We start from the raw sequence: 17887 nt of genomic DNA, 5'->3' as shown, positions 1-17887 counted from the left end.
CCCTCAGCAACCAACCATACTGAAAAATGTTTGTTCTCCTTGCCCCTTGCTCACCTCCCATTCACTCCTTACCCGGGTGCAGTCTGGTTTCTCTTACCACCAATCCACAGAACCTGCGTTTGCCTCAGCCTCCAGTGACATCCTGGTTGCTGGACTTGGTGGATCTTGTCTTACTGTGGTACTTACTCCTCTCTGATTTACATCATCTCTCTTTTGGTATTTCACATTCTCTCACACTTTCCTTCTGTTGCCCTGCCCATGCAGTCTTGTTTGTGAGCTTCCCTTCTCCATTTGTTGCCTTACCATTGGCGTTCCCTAGCATTTTCATCTCATTCCACAAGCTCATCCATTCCAGGAACATCAGCTGTCATTTTTTCAGTGATAGCTCCCAAATCTGTTGATCTAGGCCAGATCATTCTGCTGAACTTGAGTCTTATGTGTCCAACTCCGCCGGATATCTGTGTTTCTCACAAACATGCCAAATCAGCATCCCCAGAACTTTGTCCCCTCAAGAGAACTGTGTTTCTTTTACTCCTTTTTTCAACAAATAGCAAATAGTTTGGGAGTCTAAATAGTTTGGGAGTTATTTTTTATTATTGTTTCCTTAACACCCTTATCTGTTACCAAGTCCTATCGGTTCTACTGCCTTAATGTATTTTTATTCCATCCTCTCCTCTTGATACCCATTCACAGATCCTAGATTTAAGCACCTGTCATTTCTTGCCTGGATTACAGTTACAACCTCCTAGCTGCTCTCCCTGCCTTCAGTCTAGCCTACTGTCAAGATGAATGTTTTTAAAAATATGTTTTTAAATTAAATTTCAGTGCTTTCTCATTTCCTTTAGAATAAAATCCAGAGTTCTTAGCATAAAAGACCCCTTCTCATCAGTCGACTCCTGCCTGTTTCTGATCCTCATCCCTCACCACTCCCAGCCTTGTATCTTATGTTCTTATCCACACTGCTTAGCTGCATGGACTTGCTATCTACATAAACTTCGTCACCTGTTTAACTACCTCTCATCTTTCAAAATGCTATAAATGGTTATGAATGCAAGCTTTTGACACCAGATTTAGGTTTGCAATTTTCTCATCTCTAGTTTCCTGATGTGCTTGTAAGAATTTAAATTAGAGAACATGTCATCATCATCAGCTCAGATGTTTTCTCTTCTGAAAAGCCTTCCCTAATGTCACTCTCCCTCTCTTACACATACACACACACATTCTCTCTCTCTCACACACACACACACACCACACACATCCTTTCCCACCCAATCCAGCTTACGCTCCTTGCCTGTGTACTATCAGCACACTGCACGCTCCTTTCATAGAACTTATAAAATTGTATTGCCACTGTCTTTTGACTTTTTTTCGTCATTAGACTGTAAATGCTTAAAAGGCATATAATTGGCAATCGATAAAATTGTATTGAATATCATTTGGATAAATTGGTAAGCCATTTGTGTACAGCTTTGACATACAAGAAACCTTTCTCTCCTAAGCTTGCAGATGCGCTACCTCACACTGGGTTCTAACCTAATAATAGTCTATTTTATCACTTGCTTTAAAGTTATTTATTTTGCCTGTGCCACCTTGATATTTTTTGAGAACCTCAATGATGTATTATTCTCATGTTCCATAGTCTAAATCCTGTAGCACACGGTTCATTTGAGTTTACGTATTTACCGAGTATTCAGAGTACTAAAAGTAGTAATGAAAATAGCAGGTGCCAAACATTGATCTTTATTTGTTTTAATTTTAGAAAGTAAATGAAGCAAAGAAAACTCAGCAAGAATATTATGAGATGGAGCTAAAAAACCTGCAAAATAGATTGGAAGGAGAGGTGGCTCAATTAAATGAGGCCCATTCTAAGACTTTGGAAGAATTGGCCTGGAAGCACCATATGGCAATTGAGGCTATCCATAGTAATGTAGTTAGGGATAAGAAAAAGCTACAAATGGTAAGTAAAAATTCACTTTGGGACTGCATGGTAAACCGGAGGGGTTCCTGAAATGGCCCAGCCCGACTTCTGTTGTGGAGTTATGAGCTGCTTCATTTTGACGGTGCTGTCTTGTAATCACTCTGTAAATCTGGGTTCAGAAAGTAACATACATAAAAGCTCTTAATATGGGATGTAGTTTATGAAGTTGAAATGTGGCATTTCTGCTTTGTATAAACCATAACAGAAACACTCTCTTGATCCTGAGCTGTCTCTTCTTGAGATAACTACACAGGTGTGCTCCGCAGGAGGCCTCAACTAGATGAAGCACTTTTTTCCCTCTAGTCAGATTTCCTCTCTAAATGATTTGATTTGTTTTGTTTTGTTTTGTTTTTCCTCAACTAAGTAATCAGCTTGCTAACAGTAATACACTGACAGACACTATTGCACTGTAGAAAAAGCAAGGTGTCTGACAAGTCTGGGTCTTAACTGAGCTTTTTGCTTCCTGTCTTATCTTGGAACCCAAAAGCTATGCCTCAGGCTCCTCATCTGACAGAGGAAGATAAGACCCATTTTATAATGTTCCTGTGAGGGTTAAGTGAGATAGTATTAAGAACCCAGACATGTCTTATCATATAGTGATAAATAAATGTTAGTGTTTCGTACTGTGTGCCAGACATGCCAGTGATGCTTTGTGTTTAATCCTTTTTTTGTTTAATCTTTATAACACTGTTATTCCCATTTTACTGAAGAGGATACGAAGGCCCAGAGGTGTTAAACACTTGCTCAAGCACATGCAAGTAGTAAGAATGAGTCAGGCCTTGAGCTCAGGTCTCAGATATCAAACCCTAAAGCATTTGACCACCACATCATGTATGCATGTATTAATGATGGTTGTTATATGTTTTATATGATAGCACTTTAAAGTTTGCTAAGAACTTTTTTATATATTCCTTATTACTTTATTATATAGATGATGAAATAGGTTTCATAAACCTAACAATTTACTTAAAGCCACAAACCGAGTAAATGGAAGAGGTAGGATGTCAACTGAGATCTTCTGCCTCTCAGTCCCTTCCTTTTGTGACAACTAGTTGGAAAAAATATTCAACACCTAAGCTTACTTAATTAAAAATTCAAATAAAACTTCCTGTTAGAATGTTATTTCTATCTAAATGTACTATTTATTATATGTTTATGTATCTGGGGAGAAAACTTAATAATAAATTATTTCTCAAAATTATGGTCATCATTTTCTCGGTTGCCCACTATTCCAGGGCCAGTTTGTGCAGCTTTAATTTCAGTACGTGTGCCTGCTTACCAAGTCTGAGTGTATGTATTAAGTGTTCAGGGTTTTATAGTAAAGTATTCAGTGGAAGCTGCTGCTTCAGTAATCTCTTCCATAGCTATTTTTTGTTATTATTTTTCATTTCTACATTCCTTTATCACCTTAGTCTTTTTCCTCTCTTATTTGAATTTTTAAATTGCGGGTGTACTGCCTTTTACCTCTCTTTATTCCTCTATATTAAGTAGTCCTAAGCATTAGAATCAAGGCATCTTTCATCAGTATCATTTTTGCCTGTGTAGTTCACGCCTAATTCTTTCTTCACCTAAATTTCAATTTCTGAGCCACCTAAAAAATCTGCTTTAAGCCACTTATATGTCTTATACAGTTTTTATGTAAAACATGATTGCCATAAGACAGATGACATAAATTTCCTGTACGTGAGCATAGTCCAAACTTTTCATGATAGCCTTATCTGTATCCTTCTTTTTTCTCAAAAGAACTTATCACTTGCTGCTTTGTTCCTCTCTTGCCTAACTTGCTCATGTCTGAGGCTAAGCTAAAATCAGCTTCCTTCCAGAATAGTCTTTCTCCAGTGTCAAATTACCTTTTAAAGAACATTTAGCTAAAGGTGACTTCTCCATTCCTTATGACTTAGTTATCTAAAAGGATTAGAATAGTCTCCCTTTATTTGCAGGGGATATGTTCCAAAGACCCCCTCCCCAGTGGATGCCAGAAACTGCGGATAGTATCGAACTCTGTGTATACTGTTTTTCCCTATACATACATACCTATGATAAAATTTAATTTGTAAATTAGGCACAGTAAGAAATTAACAACAATAATAAAATAAAAACAATTATAACTATTCCATAATAGTTATGTGAATGGCTTTGGGGCCATTCTTAAGTAAAATAAGGATTACTTGAACATAAGCACTGCAATACCAGACAGTCGATCTGATAACTGAGCCAGTGACTAACAGGCGGGTGGCAATACAGCGTAGATGTACTGGACAAAAGGATAATTTACATCGGGGGCAGGACTGAACGGGAGAGCACAAGCTTTCATCATGCTACTCAGAACTGGGCTGTTTAAAACTTAGAAATTGTTTGTGGAATTTTCCATTTAATATTTTCAGACTGTGACTGAATGCAGGTAACTGAAACCGCAGAAAGCAAAATTGCAGAAAAGGGAGGACTACTGTATATTTTTCTTTATAACTCACATTCACCCACCCCGTTTGCAAGTGAATATACAGAGAATCCATGCAGAAAAGAGTTTTAGCACATCCTTAGAAAGGCATGCTGCAAGACTGGCCCCTGGCTGGCATCTGGGAACTTGAATTTTTGGAGGGTTTTACCACTATTCCCTGAGAAGACTGGCTCACTGTACCTGAACTTTTTTTTACAAACAATATGGTTTCTGCTTTGCTTCTCTGAGGCTGGAATTTTGCTACATGCTAGTCAGGTGTCCCACGTGACCAGCCCCCAATAAAACACTGAGCACTGAGTTTCTCATGAACTTTCTTGATAAACAGTATTACACATATGGTGTCAGAACTTGCTGTAGAGTCTCGTGTGAGCGGAAACTTGGACGCTTGTGCCTGCTTTCCTGCACTTTGCCTCATGCACCTTTTCCCTTTGATGATTGTGTTTTGCATCCTTTTGCTGTGAGAAATCATAGCCGTGTGAATGACTATATGCTGAGTCCTGTGAGTCATCTCAGCAAATCATAAAACCTGGAGTTTGTTTTGGGGACTCCCAACACAGAACCCTCTTTTTTACTCTTCTCACCTTTAAAGTTTTAAACTACTTGTGACATACTGCGCTCTTTTGTACCTCCATGGCTTTTTGTACATGTTTTGTCTTCTGCCTAGAATGTTATATATTTCCCTCTTGCTTTTCTTACTGGTGCACTCCTCCAGAATGTACTTAGGAATTGCTTTCTCTGTGACAGTTTCCCCACCAAGCTAGAACTTATCAGTTCCCCATCTGTACACTCATATACTCCTCCTGTAGGTCAAATCTTAATCACTCTTTTTTTAATTGCTTGATGCCATGAGCTTATTAAGGGCAAGCACCTTGTCTTATTGTAACTGTATCCCAGGTATTAGTAGATGTTCTTCAGTAAGTATCAATTTTACTGGCATTGCTCTTCAGATGTCTTGATTTTGTACTTGTTAATAATCCTTGGCTATGTTCCAGTCTAGTACTGAGTTCCAGAAGTGCTACTGGATTTTTTTTTTAACGTAAAAATTCTGAATTCAAGAGATAGATTTTTTTTACTTATCTCCACAAATTGTCATTCATATTGTGCATTTCTGGTTTTTTGACTACAACTTTATCCAGATCAAATATTCTTACCATTTAAAAAATTATTTAACCACTATATCATAAGTGATTCAGAATGATAGAATTTAAGCCCTTAGGATTAATTAGATTTACTATTAATTCTGATATTTTTAATTATAGGTAAGGCTAATTTGAAGAGTAAAATATTAAAATATAAACAGAATAGACTTTTTCTTTGAGTCTTTGAAGTATACGATATTTGAAAATTTGTTAATTTTCTAAAAATTATTTTTTCTTAAGGAATTGGAGGAACATTATAAAAAGGAGAAACTAAACCTGGAAGAGGATAAAAATCAGCTTCAGCAAGAGCTAGAAAACCTGAAGAAGGAACTGGAACACAAGCTGAATACAGCCAATCAAGAGGCAAGAATTCTCTAGACCTGTCAACTATGTTATGACTTAATGATAAGATCTATTTGGTAACATTGCATAAGTAGGTGAGCCTCCGTGAAGGTAACGTCTAGAGGAAAAATAATTTTTAAAAATGCTGAATTATTCATAGTACATTGGTTATATCTCACCAGATAAAAGCTTGCTACCAAAAACATCAGGCCAAGGTGCTTTTAGAGGAAACAGCAAAACAAAGGAGAACATCACTCTACAGGAAGGAAAACAAAGGTTTCTCTACCCTTTTGCAAAACGTCTGCTTAATATTCTCTATATCCATTTGAAAAAGATGTTACAAGTTCTAGATAGTGCTATCTAAAATACTTTAAATTCTACATGAGAATAGTATTGTTTAGCCTGGAAAAGTCTAAGAATAGGATATAATAAAAATGTGATAAATCAAAAAGTTGTGAATAAAATAATTATAAAGACAATTTAAAATCATAATATTGTATGTTCCATCCTTTTCTCTCTTTTGCCCTGGTTCACCTGTGCCTTCAAACAGCCTCCCTGCTGTCCTCTTTTCCTTTCATTTCAGTTCACACTTCCTGCGGATTGTAGAATGATCTTCCTAAAACAAGATTGGGTCTTGACACTTCTTGTCAGCTGTTCCTACCTCACTAACGTCATCTCCCCCACCAGTCTTTAAGCCCTGCTTTCTCCTCACTCTGCTTCTGCACACAGAAACCACACCAAAACACGGGTGTTCCTGTGCAGGCTAATAATTCTTTAATTCAGACATTCATCCAGAGAAAGTATCATTTGGGAAGGATAGAGAATTAAGATTGTTATTGGTATTATTAGCTCAGCCTCTCTTCTGTTGTCCAAGATAACCCCCCACTGGCTCCAGATTTGCATCCCTCTCTTGACAGAACACAGTCTTGGTGGGTATGGTGTCCCGTTGTCTTTAGAAGGCAGATTAGTGACCATCTGTGTTTCTCGCACAGGTCCCCTGGAGTTCTAAGTTCGGAATGGCTTAAGTACCTTTCAAACCTGCATACAATAATCTCACTAAGTAGAGTTCTAATAAATATGTAATTGCTTTTACTTCTTGATATATTCCCAAGTATATTTTAGCACTCTGTCAAAAGTTTGGTGCCCTGTTCGGATGGCTTCCCAAGAATCTGCCTGGCTCACTTCTCCGTGTGCGCCTACCTGCCTTTCCTTCAGCCTGGAACATCTTTTTTCTCGTCCTCCTTTGCAGACTAGGCGCTCCAGAGATAATAAGCATTCTTGTTTTGTTTCTTGCTCTTAAAGTAAAGGATGTCAACATTTCATAGTTAGTTACGATGCTTCTCTAAAGTTTTCTTTTATAAATGATCTTTACTAGGTTTAGGAAAATTTCTTGTAATTCTAGTTTCCTAATTTAAAAAAATCACTAATTGATGTTGATTTTTCTGCACCTATTGAGATCATACTTTTTTCCTTTAATCTGTTAATGTTTACCTTATATTAATCAATTTCTAATATTACATTAATGTTGGATTTCTAGAATAAATCCTAATCAGTCATGAAATATATCCTTTTTATATAATACTAGATTTAGTTTGCTAATATTTATTTTAGGATTTTTGAGGCTAGGTTTGAGTAAGATTGTGTTTTTCCTTTTTATGCCATTCTTTTCTGGTTTTGGAATCAAGATATTACTACCTCATAAAATGAAGTAGGACTTACTCCCTTTTCTGTTCTGTGGAAGAGTTTATGAGATTGAAATGCTTTTTTTGCTTTGTGGTTAGAAATTATGGTTTGTATGAAAACAGTTTTTGAAACTTCTTAAGGCTAGCATTGTAACCTAGCACATGAAAGAAATTTAATGTTCTTGGTGCACCCAGGTGTTCAATGCAATGTAATGTGTGTGCCTGTTCATTAAATCAAGATTTTGAGCTATTTTCTTCAGAAATTCTGTATTTTTAAATTTTAACTTCTTGATCAATTATTAAAAATTGATATTATGATGGCGGATTTGTTTATTTCTCCTTACAGTCTGTCAATTTTTGCTTTGTATATTTAGAGGCTTTGTAATGTGCATAGAAATATAAAATTGTTTTAGCTACTTAATGAATCATACTTTTTAGCTTGGTTTGTTTTGTCTGATATTGTATAACCAACTTTCTTTTAGCTCGATATGACCAGTATATCTTTTTCCATCCACTGACTTTCCATTTCTCTATATTGTTATATTTATGTGTGCTTCTTACCAACTACATACAGTTGCATTTTAAAAATTATCTAGTCTGAAGTTTTTGCCTTTTAAATAGAAAGTTCATTCCATTTATATTTATTGGCTAGAAAGTAGGTATATCCATGGAAAGAAGGAATGAATTATGAGGCACTTCATATAGACAGTGATTGTTTTAGAAAAAATTGAAGAATGTGCTATTTCATAAATTGATGTATCTTGATACCCTTACAGGTGATACCCTTACAGCCTAAGTATATGAATGGGTCAACTATGGGTTTAAATGATAAATTCATGAATGCCAAACTCAGGATATTAAGGGAAGCTTAGTGAGTCTAAAAATTTCAGGTGGAGGATAAACCTGTTTTCCTATGAAATGTTATTTGAGATCACCTTCGAAGATAAAATACTAGGCTGAATGGCCAATAACTCTGACTATTATAGTCTTTTTAAACGTTCTTATAACATTTAAGATGTAAATTTTCTTCTGGACATAGCTTTTTAAGAATATATATAGTTCAGTACTTGGTTAAAATGAAAATCATCTAGATTTGTTTTTTATAAAATGTTACATTACTGTTGATATTCTGCCTGACACATGGTAGCAGATCAGTAAATATTTGTGAATGAAATATTTGTTGAATGCATAAAACTCATTATTGAAAACTAAACCTCCTATAAATAAATAAGAGTATTAGTTTTCTGTTGCTATGTAACAAGTTCCACAAAACTTAGCAGCTTAAAACAACACCTGTTTATTATCTCACAATTTTGTGGGGCAGGAGTCCAAGTTTGGGTTAGCTGGGTCCTCTGCTCAGGATCTCACAAGGCTGAAATCAAGGTGACAACCAAGGTTACAGTTCCATGTGATGTGCAGGGCCTTCTTTCAAGCTCACTGGTTGTAGTCAGAATTTACTTCCTTGTGGCTCTATGACTGAGGTCCCTGTTTTCTTGCTAGCTGTTGGCCAGAAACTGCTCTCAATTCCTAGAAACCCTCTTTAAGCCCTTGCTACATGGCTGCCTCCTTTTATAACATAGCAGTTTATTCTTTCAAGGCTAGCAGGAAAACCTAATATTCATTTTAGCTTTTAAAATGTGGCTTTGAATTTCTCTCACTTCTTTTAGGGACTCATCTGATTAGGTCAGGCTCTAACACAATAGTCTCCCTTTTAATTACCTTAAAGTCAGCTACTCAAGGACCTTGATTACATCGGCAAGATCCCTATTGCTAAACAATGTAACACAATCATGGGAGTGATATCCCATCATATTCATAGGTTCCAGGAACACTGAGGGTCAGAGAGGTGTCGTCTTAGAATTCTGCCTATTATAACGAGCAAGTAACTCATTTCTTTGACTCCTGTAGAGGGTGCACCAGCATTCAAGTCACAGGAGATATTTATTGCCATGATTTAGAAAACAGTGATTGAGTCTCTTACTCTGTTCTGGAATCTGTAATATTCGTCATTCAGAGTCATTGATTGGTAGGTACTAAAATTTCTGAGTATTGCTTTTTATGAAGTTGAACATTAAAAAAAAGAGAACATGCAGATTGTTTCTAAAATTCCAGATTTTCTGATAGCATTTAATATGTATATGTGTGTTTTAAGTCACTTATGATCTGTAGTTACAAATGCTTCGTATACTTGATTTACAAAACTTCATTCCATATACTATTTCCATTTATTAACTTTGTCTTTGTATTAGTCATTTAAAGTATTCATATAGTGTTCCATCATATATCTTTACTATAGTTTCTTAAACATTTTCTCTGTTGAACATTTATATTTTAAAATTTTTAAAATTATAAATAGCGATCATTTTAAGGAGTTTCACCCTCTTATTTAAGGGAAGGGTATTACCATTCAAAGAGTAGCAAGATAGGGTTTTCTGAAGGCCAGTTCTGTGTCCTGATCAGTGACCCACCAAGGTGTATTTTAGCTGTGCACCTGAGACCCTCAGGAGCAGGGATGTTAGAGGGGCCTTCTGTCAACCTTGTTTGTCAGGGCTTTTTTTTTTTTTTTTAATACTGGTAAGTGGATAAATTATCAGGTCTATAAATAGTTTTGTTCTTTTAATTTTTTTTCTTTTTGTCTAGCTCTTGCCCTAAATTAAATTACTGGGCCAAAGAGTAGGGATAATTTTATAGCTCTCATTACTTATTACTAGATTAGTCTCCAGAAAAATTGGAACTAGAGTCCAGTAACATCAGTAATACATGCATAGTTTTATGATTTAAGAAACATTTATTGACTACATGATATCTCGTAGGTGGTAGGGCTACTTTGAGAAAATGTCAAGGAACTCATAATTTCAAGTGACTATGATGATTCAGCGATAAATATATTTTCAGAGTCTAGAGGAGGATCCCTAACTATAAGGGTTCATAAAAGCTCTGGAGAACATGACACTGGAGAATCTAAAAATGTGATATGGGAGATGGTCTTTGAAAGGCGAGTATAAATTTGCCAGATTTAATAATGACAAAAGATAAGGTGGATATGGGGGATAACGGAAGTACAGTCATGTTGGTAACAAGTTATAATGTCTCAGTGAACCATAGAAAGTTCAGTATCTCTCGACCTCAGCACTGTTGATAGTTTTGAACCAGATGATCCTTTAGGATGTTTAGTAGTATCCCTGGCCTCTACCCACTGCATGCCAGTAGTGCACTCCGTCCCTTCCCCTCTGGTTGTAACAACCAAAACTGTCTCTAGATACTATCTTTGGAGGCAAACTTGGCCCCAGTTAAGAACTACTGCACTTGACCATAGAATACATTTGGTAAAAAGAAAGTTGAAGTTAAGTTATGAGGGAATCTTCTTCCGTGAGAAATTGTGGAATTTATCCTGATGATGGAGTGATAGCAACAGAGTAGCAACTACCACACTATCAGATGGTCATAGAAAAAGAACCCTGGTGGCAGTAGGATGAATTGTGTGTGGAGGGGGTTGGTGATTAGAGTTGGTTAGATGACTTAAGATACTGTTACATTAGTACAGGCAAGAGATGATTAGCATCCTGAGTAGGAAGGTAAAACTGGTAGTGGAGAGGATTATTTAAAAAATCAAATTTATAAGACTTGATATGGTAAGTGGTAGAAAGTGACTCAAGTGTTTAGCTCAAGTATTTGGACAGATAATGATGCCATTTTTGGAAGATAGGAATTATAGGAGGAAAAATATACTGGAATGGCAAGACACTGCATTGTTTGGATATGCTGACTTTGAGGTGATAGCAAGACATCTAAGCTGGAACTAAGAGAGTTCAGGCTTGGAGCTAAAGTAGGTAGCCCTTAAAGCCACCCATGGTAGCTAATGAGAACCAATTGCTGATAACAAAGAAGAGCACCAATATTGATTTTTTAGAGCCAGGGAAAGTGAGAAGGAGAAATCAGAAGCATGAGAACGAGGATTAAGGATACCAGAAAACCAAGAGAGCAGATACTATATATAAGAGGGAGAAAGTGCTTCACAATGTCACACAGTGCTTAGAAGTCAGAGTATGAGACCTGAATCAAGCATTCTCTGAGGCCCTTTCTACAGTTTTAATAGAAAAGTAGGATGGAAGCTAGAGTTATTAGGTGTGATTAAATCATAGTGGATGACACTGCTCTTTTAAGACTATATGTGAATGGAAAAGGACAAACTGGTAGTTACAAAATAGTCACTGGGATGTGAAGTACAGCAGAGGGAGTATAGGCAATAATGTTTTAATAACTACGTGTAGTGCCAGGTGTGGTACTAGACTTAATTGGGGGATTCATTTTGTAAATTATATAAATGTCTAACCACTATGCTGTATACCTGAAACTAATATAAAATAATATTGAACGTCAACTCTAATCGAAAAATAAAAATAGAAAAAACAAAAACAAAATGGAAGACGAGAGGAAAGTGAAGTTAGGTTCCTTCTTCAACCTTGTACCAAAAAAGTTCCAGATGGGCTAAGGATTGAAATGTAATATCAAATCATGAATGCTAATGTGTATAAAATATGAAACTATGGGTGACAAACCTTAGGACAAAGAAGGCCTTTTGAGACATGGTGGCCAAGTCATGAATTAAAAATGTAGAATATTTGTACAGTAAAGCTAAACTAAAACCTGTTTATCAAAACACCGTAAGGAAAATTAAGAGAGAGGAAAACTGGGAGGGGTGGAATAAGTAGTTGCAAATTTTATGAGTAACAAAAATTCTTATCTTTCATACCTTAAGAGTATGTAAAATAAGAAAAATACAGACATTCTAATTTTTCTAATAAGCTAAAAAACATGAAAATATTTTAATATCACTGTAATTTAAAAACTGGAAATGATATCAATGAGATTCTATTTCCATTACCGTAAAATTAACAATGATAAAAAAATGAAGTGAGGCCATGCAGTGTTGATAAGGGTAAAGAAAAAGCACTCAAAGCTGCTGATGGAAATATAAAATAGTACAATTTTCCTAGAAAGGAATTTAGCAGCATATTTAAAAGCTTTAAAGATGGGCATGTGTTTTTACTCAGCAGTTTCATTTCTGTGGATTTACTATAAGCAAATAATTAAAGATTACTGACAAAATTTCACTGTTTACGTACAAGAAATTTAGAAATAAATTTCCACAGAAAGCTGTCTGCCTAGAGGAAGAGGAATATTTTTTCTAGTTCACACAGAAGCATCTTTGCTCCTCTTTCCATGTTCTGGGGCTGCTACCAGGCCTGAGGGGATTGCCTCCTCGTGCCAAGAGGTGTCATACGGCCTAACAGCCGCCCTGGTACAATACAAGGTCAATAAAGTGAAAGCAATGAAGGTCTGTTTAGGACTCAAATACCTATAGATTGAGATAAAAAGAGATTTTATTTCATCTTAATTGCTAGTAAGAATATCTGAACTTTTTCTGTTATTGGCTCATTCATTTATTCAATATAGGTACCAAAAGCATTGTGTTAGGCACTGTGGTTACAGTGGTGAATAAGTCAGGCATGGTCCCTAGCATTCTGGAGAGACAGATATGGAAAACAGTAATTGCAAGTCTTATGCATATTATAAAATGATAAGTGATTAACAGAGGTTTGCCACAAGAAAAAACTGAGGAAAGCTTATGCAAGGGCCCCGAGGCATGAGAAGTTTCTAGGACTTGGAGGGATGCCAGTATAGATGGAGTGTGTTAGCAACTATAATAATAATTTATTTAGTTCTTACTATGTCCCAGGCATTGTTTTATGTAATCTTTCCTAAGTCCTTATGTAACTTGCCAAAGACACATAGTAAGTGGGTAAAGCCAGAATTCCAGTCCAGGTGGTATGATTTCAGAACTCAGTTCCTAACCATGTGCCATTCTTCCTCCCAATGAGTGTAAAGACCAAGGAGGTGAAGAGTTGCCAAGCCAAGGCTGGAGAGAGACGGGGGCTATCCTTTGGAGGCCTGGGAAACCCCACGGAAGTTTTTGGATGTTATCCTAAGGGAAACAGGAAGCATGTGGAAAATGCTCATTAAAATATGTGGCTGCTTACTTGGGAGTATGGCTTACACCTGTGTCTGTCTATATTTTTAATTTATTAAAAAACAACTCTTATGCTGCAAGGAGAATGGATTAGAGAAGAATAGCGTGGATAGATACTCCGGGAGGTTTCAACTTCCCTGCACTCCCTAAATGTTCACGTTCTCAAGGGGAATCTGAATACTGATCTCTGTTGCCCATGGCAGAAATCCCAGTTCAAACTGGCCTACAGAAATGTATTAAATCAGGTGACTAAAAAGTCTAAGGGTAATGTTAGCATCAAGCACAACCAGATTCAGAACTGAAATTGTTGACACTGGAACTCAGTTTCTCTCTTTCTGTTGAATGGGATTTGCTCTCTTTCTGTTGACCTCATGCTTTAATCATATATTTCCTTAGTACATGTGCAACTGGAAAAATACATTTTTTTGTAAAGGAACTCCTTTAAAAATCCTGAGATCGCTGTGAGTAGATAAGCTTACATCATGAGCCTGCCCCTGAACCAATTCCTGTGGCCAACAGAATGAGACAACCTTATTAGTTTACACTTTGATGAAGCTCTTCAATCCTGGAGTTCGAGTCAAAGCCCCACTGAGACCATGTGGACCGAAACGGAAGCAGGATGGATTCCCCAACTGACAACAGGAGATTTTGTTATTGGGAGACAACAGATATGTTGCACTCATATTTATTTTTATTATGTTTTAGAAAACAAACTTTAATCATTTATGTTCATCACTTATTTGCTTATATTTAATTGTGCAGAATTTTGAAGTTTTTGCCTAGTTAAACAAACATTCTGTCTCTAGATTCTTAGTTTCCTGAAGAGACTCTCTATTTATTTATATAATAACTCTAATACTGTTCTTTATAAGTGTTTTCACGTATTGCTTTTCTACATGTAATTCTTATCTGAAAATTTTCTGGTTTATAGAAAATTTTCTGGTTTATGATAAATTTGGGTGTCCCTTCCTTAGTGATTGGTACCTAATATTTGTATGTTGCTTTTTTGGTTAAAGAATCTTTTCCCATATATCCTTGAATTTAATTATTATAATAATTCTGAGGTACATTATTCCCAGAACTCGAAACTAATTGAATTTAATTATAATAATTCTGAGGTACATTATTACTCCTATTTTACAAGGGCAGACCCAGAACTTGAAACTAGATTTTTCTGCTAAGTTCATTGCTCTTTCAAGTTTGTTACAGACACTTTCCTTACATTCATTTACCCACTACTATAATATATACTATGGCAAACCAGATCAAAAGTAGAAAAGATACAAACAAGCAATATTGAATAGAGAAAGGGGATATAGATACAGTGACAGAGAACATTTTAAAACATGTAAATGAAATGAATACTGTATATAGATATGCTAGTAAATTTTTAAAAATTGGGAAAAAATATATCTTTGTATGAAAATGAAATTTTTAAAATGACTCAAAGTAGACAAACAACATGACCAAACCAGTTATAACCATGAAAGAAATTAAATAGTTCAACACATATTTAGAGAGGCTTAGTGGATGAATTTTACTAAATTTTTAAGGAACAGGTGAATCTTTGCTATGAAACTATTTCAAAGCACAGAGAAAATGAGAAGCTGCCCTGCTCATTTATTAAAGATATTAACAAGATGTACCACTACAAGAATTGTTCATCACGTACATATACAGTATCAGCATGTATCTGTATGGAAAAGGAACAGGAGGGCCACATGTGGGAAGGTGAGGGGAGGGAATTGTGAGTCAGAGAGGGGGTTGAAGGAAAATGCTCAGTGTTCTTTGTGATGTCTGTATTTATTTTTAAATTACCAGGTTTCATTTTTGTAGTTTTGATAGGCTCGGCAGTTATATAAAAATGAAATTTTTAGTTCATAGTATTTTCCTAGGATTTGTAGCTGCTCCCCAGTGTTCATATTGCCACCTCAGCTCTACCTCAGATCATTAGGCATTAGCTTCTCACAGGAGCACCAGTCCCTGGTGCCAAAAGGGTTGGGGGCCGCTGACCTTAAGTACTTCATTTACTGATTTTAGTTCTCATAATTTGATGGTATGGATCTGCTTATTTAATAAATTATTAGTTTCTAATTTCAAGAGTGTAGAAACTCAACTCTTAACAATTTTATGAGACATGTTTTATGGAAACATGGAAATCACAACTTACTCTAATTTATGATACATTTACTAGCTTAGCAATATTGACCTGAATCTATCACCTTTATAAATAGCCAGAGAACTGGGCTCGTATGAAATATAAGTAATTGTTTTTCAAAGAGCCGTTTAAAAAATATTCTTATCAAAAAATATTTTTCTCAAACTTTGCTATATTGCGTCCGTCACTCCTTATAGGTGCTTGATTATGTGATAGAACCAGGAAATCCTTGTGAACCCGGGAGCTTGAGATGTCTTCATTTATGTACATGGTTGTCATGGTAAAAGGAAGTCATGAATAAGGAGGGCTTTTCAAAAACCAGCAGATGAAGGCCATCATGATTATTTGCTGCTTCCAGATTCATCAGCAAAGATCCATTTAATAAATTACAACCAAAGACAAGACTTTTAGAAAACAAATGTAATTTCTGCTAGTGAACTACAATGAGATGTATTAAAAGTACTCTACTTACTTGCAGATTGGCCGCCTCCAGGATCTGGTAAGGAAAAGTGAACAAGGTCTGGGCTCTGCGGAAGGGCTCATTGCTAGTCTTCAGGACTCCCAAGAAAGACTTCAAAATGAGCTTGACTTGACTAAAGGCAGGCTGAAGGAGACCAAGGATGTTCTATTAAATGTTGAGGTAATTTCATAATCTTCCTGTAATCTAAACATCAACAAGGTAAAAATATAATTTAGTTATTTTGCTTAAAGGTTATTGTAAACATCACATTGCATATAATTAGTGTATTCGTTTCCTAGGGATGCCGGAAGAAGGTACCTCAAATCGAGTGGCTTAAAACAACAGAATTTACTCTCTCACAGTTCTGGAAGCTGGAAGTCCCAAATCAAGGTGTTGTCAGGGCTATGTTCCCTCTTAAACCTCTAAGGGAAGATCCTTCCTTGCCTTTTCCAGCTCATAGTAGCTCCAAGCGTTCCTTATTTTATAGCAGCATAATTTCAATCTCTTCCTCTGTCTTCACATGGCATTCTTTCTGTGTTCTCACATCTTCCTATAAGGACACCAGTCATAATGGATTAAGGGCTCCCCTACTCTGGTATGACCTCAGCTTAACTAATTAACATCTGCACTGACTTTATTTCCAAATAAGGTCACATTCTGAGGTGCTGGGGGATTAGGACCTCCACATATATATTGGGGTCACAGTTCAACCGAGCATAATTAGTAGGCGCAGTTATTTTACTGGTAAGAGTTGGAACTCTCATGTATAGCAACTAAGTGATTCTCTGTGACTACGTATTTCCTCCAAAAGGCTTTGTTTTTCTCCTTCCATTGTTATGGATCAGAGCAAATATTTAGAGGGCCTTAGAGAGAGTAAAGCAAAGAATACATAAAACTAGTCAGGAAGTTCTTTTTCTTTCAGAGAGGTGATTTAGAATATGAGCTCTGAAGTCATACCGGTCGAGTGTGAATTTGGATCTACGACTTAGTGTGTAACTTTCAGCACGGTACTTATTCTAAGCCTCAATTTTCTCATCCGAACAACGCTGGAGGGGTCGGGAATAATAATATACTTCACACCACTCCTGTAGTAATTAAATGAGATAAAACATTTGTAGCACAGTGCTTAGCAAAATAGTGAGCATTCAGTAAATGTTGTTTTTATTTAATATGTGAAATTTTATTTTATTTTTTTAGCTTAGAATTGATATTTCAAAAGCTACATGTTAACAAGAAACTAGGGGATGTAGTTTGTGTATGGTACACATATATAATTTTACTTACATTTTATCTAAAATATATTTTATATATACATAAAACTTTGAATACTAATTACATTGTTTTGAAATTCTGTGACAAAATAAACAGATTATTTGATTCTCTTTGAATCTCCTTTCTCTTCTGTTTACTTGTCCCTAGTCACTATGTGATATGGGTGTTAATTTGTAACAAGGAATAGGTTGGAATTTAGAGCTGGTATAGTGCACAGCTTGGTACATTACCAAACATATTGACTATAACCTCATTTATGACATTCTGCGGCATAAAGCTGAGTCAGCTGAATTAAGAGGTGTTTTTTCCATTGTCAAAAATAACAGAAAAATTATATCTTAAGGTAGTAAATATGGTGACAGAAATT

General features: G+C 35.9%; 1 protein-coding gene across 7 annotated transcripts in view; it reads left to right on the top strand.

Moving 5' to 3' along the window:
* The window catches only part of FAM184A (family with sequence similarity 184 member A), a 102748-nt gene that overhangs the window by 40393 nt on the left and 44468 nt on the right, over nt 1-17887 (top strand). For all 7 annotated transcript variants that reach the window (XR_001518163.2, XM_025042437.1, XM_015600137.2 and 4 more), the window contains exons 5-7: nt 1760-1957; nt 5816-5938; nt 16267-16428. Coding sequence is in view for 6 of the 7 variants with exons in the window: in XM_025042437.1 (XP_024898205.1) it covers nt 1760-1957; nt 5816-5938; nt 16267-16428 (483 nt within the window). In the remaining variant the exon portion in view is untranslated. The remainder of the gene's footprint in view (nt 1-1759; nt 1958-5815; nt 5939-16266; nt 16429-17887) is intronic.

The sequence above is a fragment of the Pteropus alecto genome, unplaced genomic scaffold (genome assembly GCF_000325575.1).
Source record: "Pteropus alecto unplaced genomic scaffold, ASM32557v1 scaffold79, whole genome shotgun sequence".
NCBI lineage: Eukaryota > Metazoa > Chordata > Mammalia > Chiroptera > Pteropodidae > Pteropus > Pteropus alecto.
Note: the sequence above shows the minus strand (reverse complement) of the source record. Positions and strands in the feature narration are given on the sequence as shown.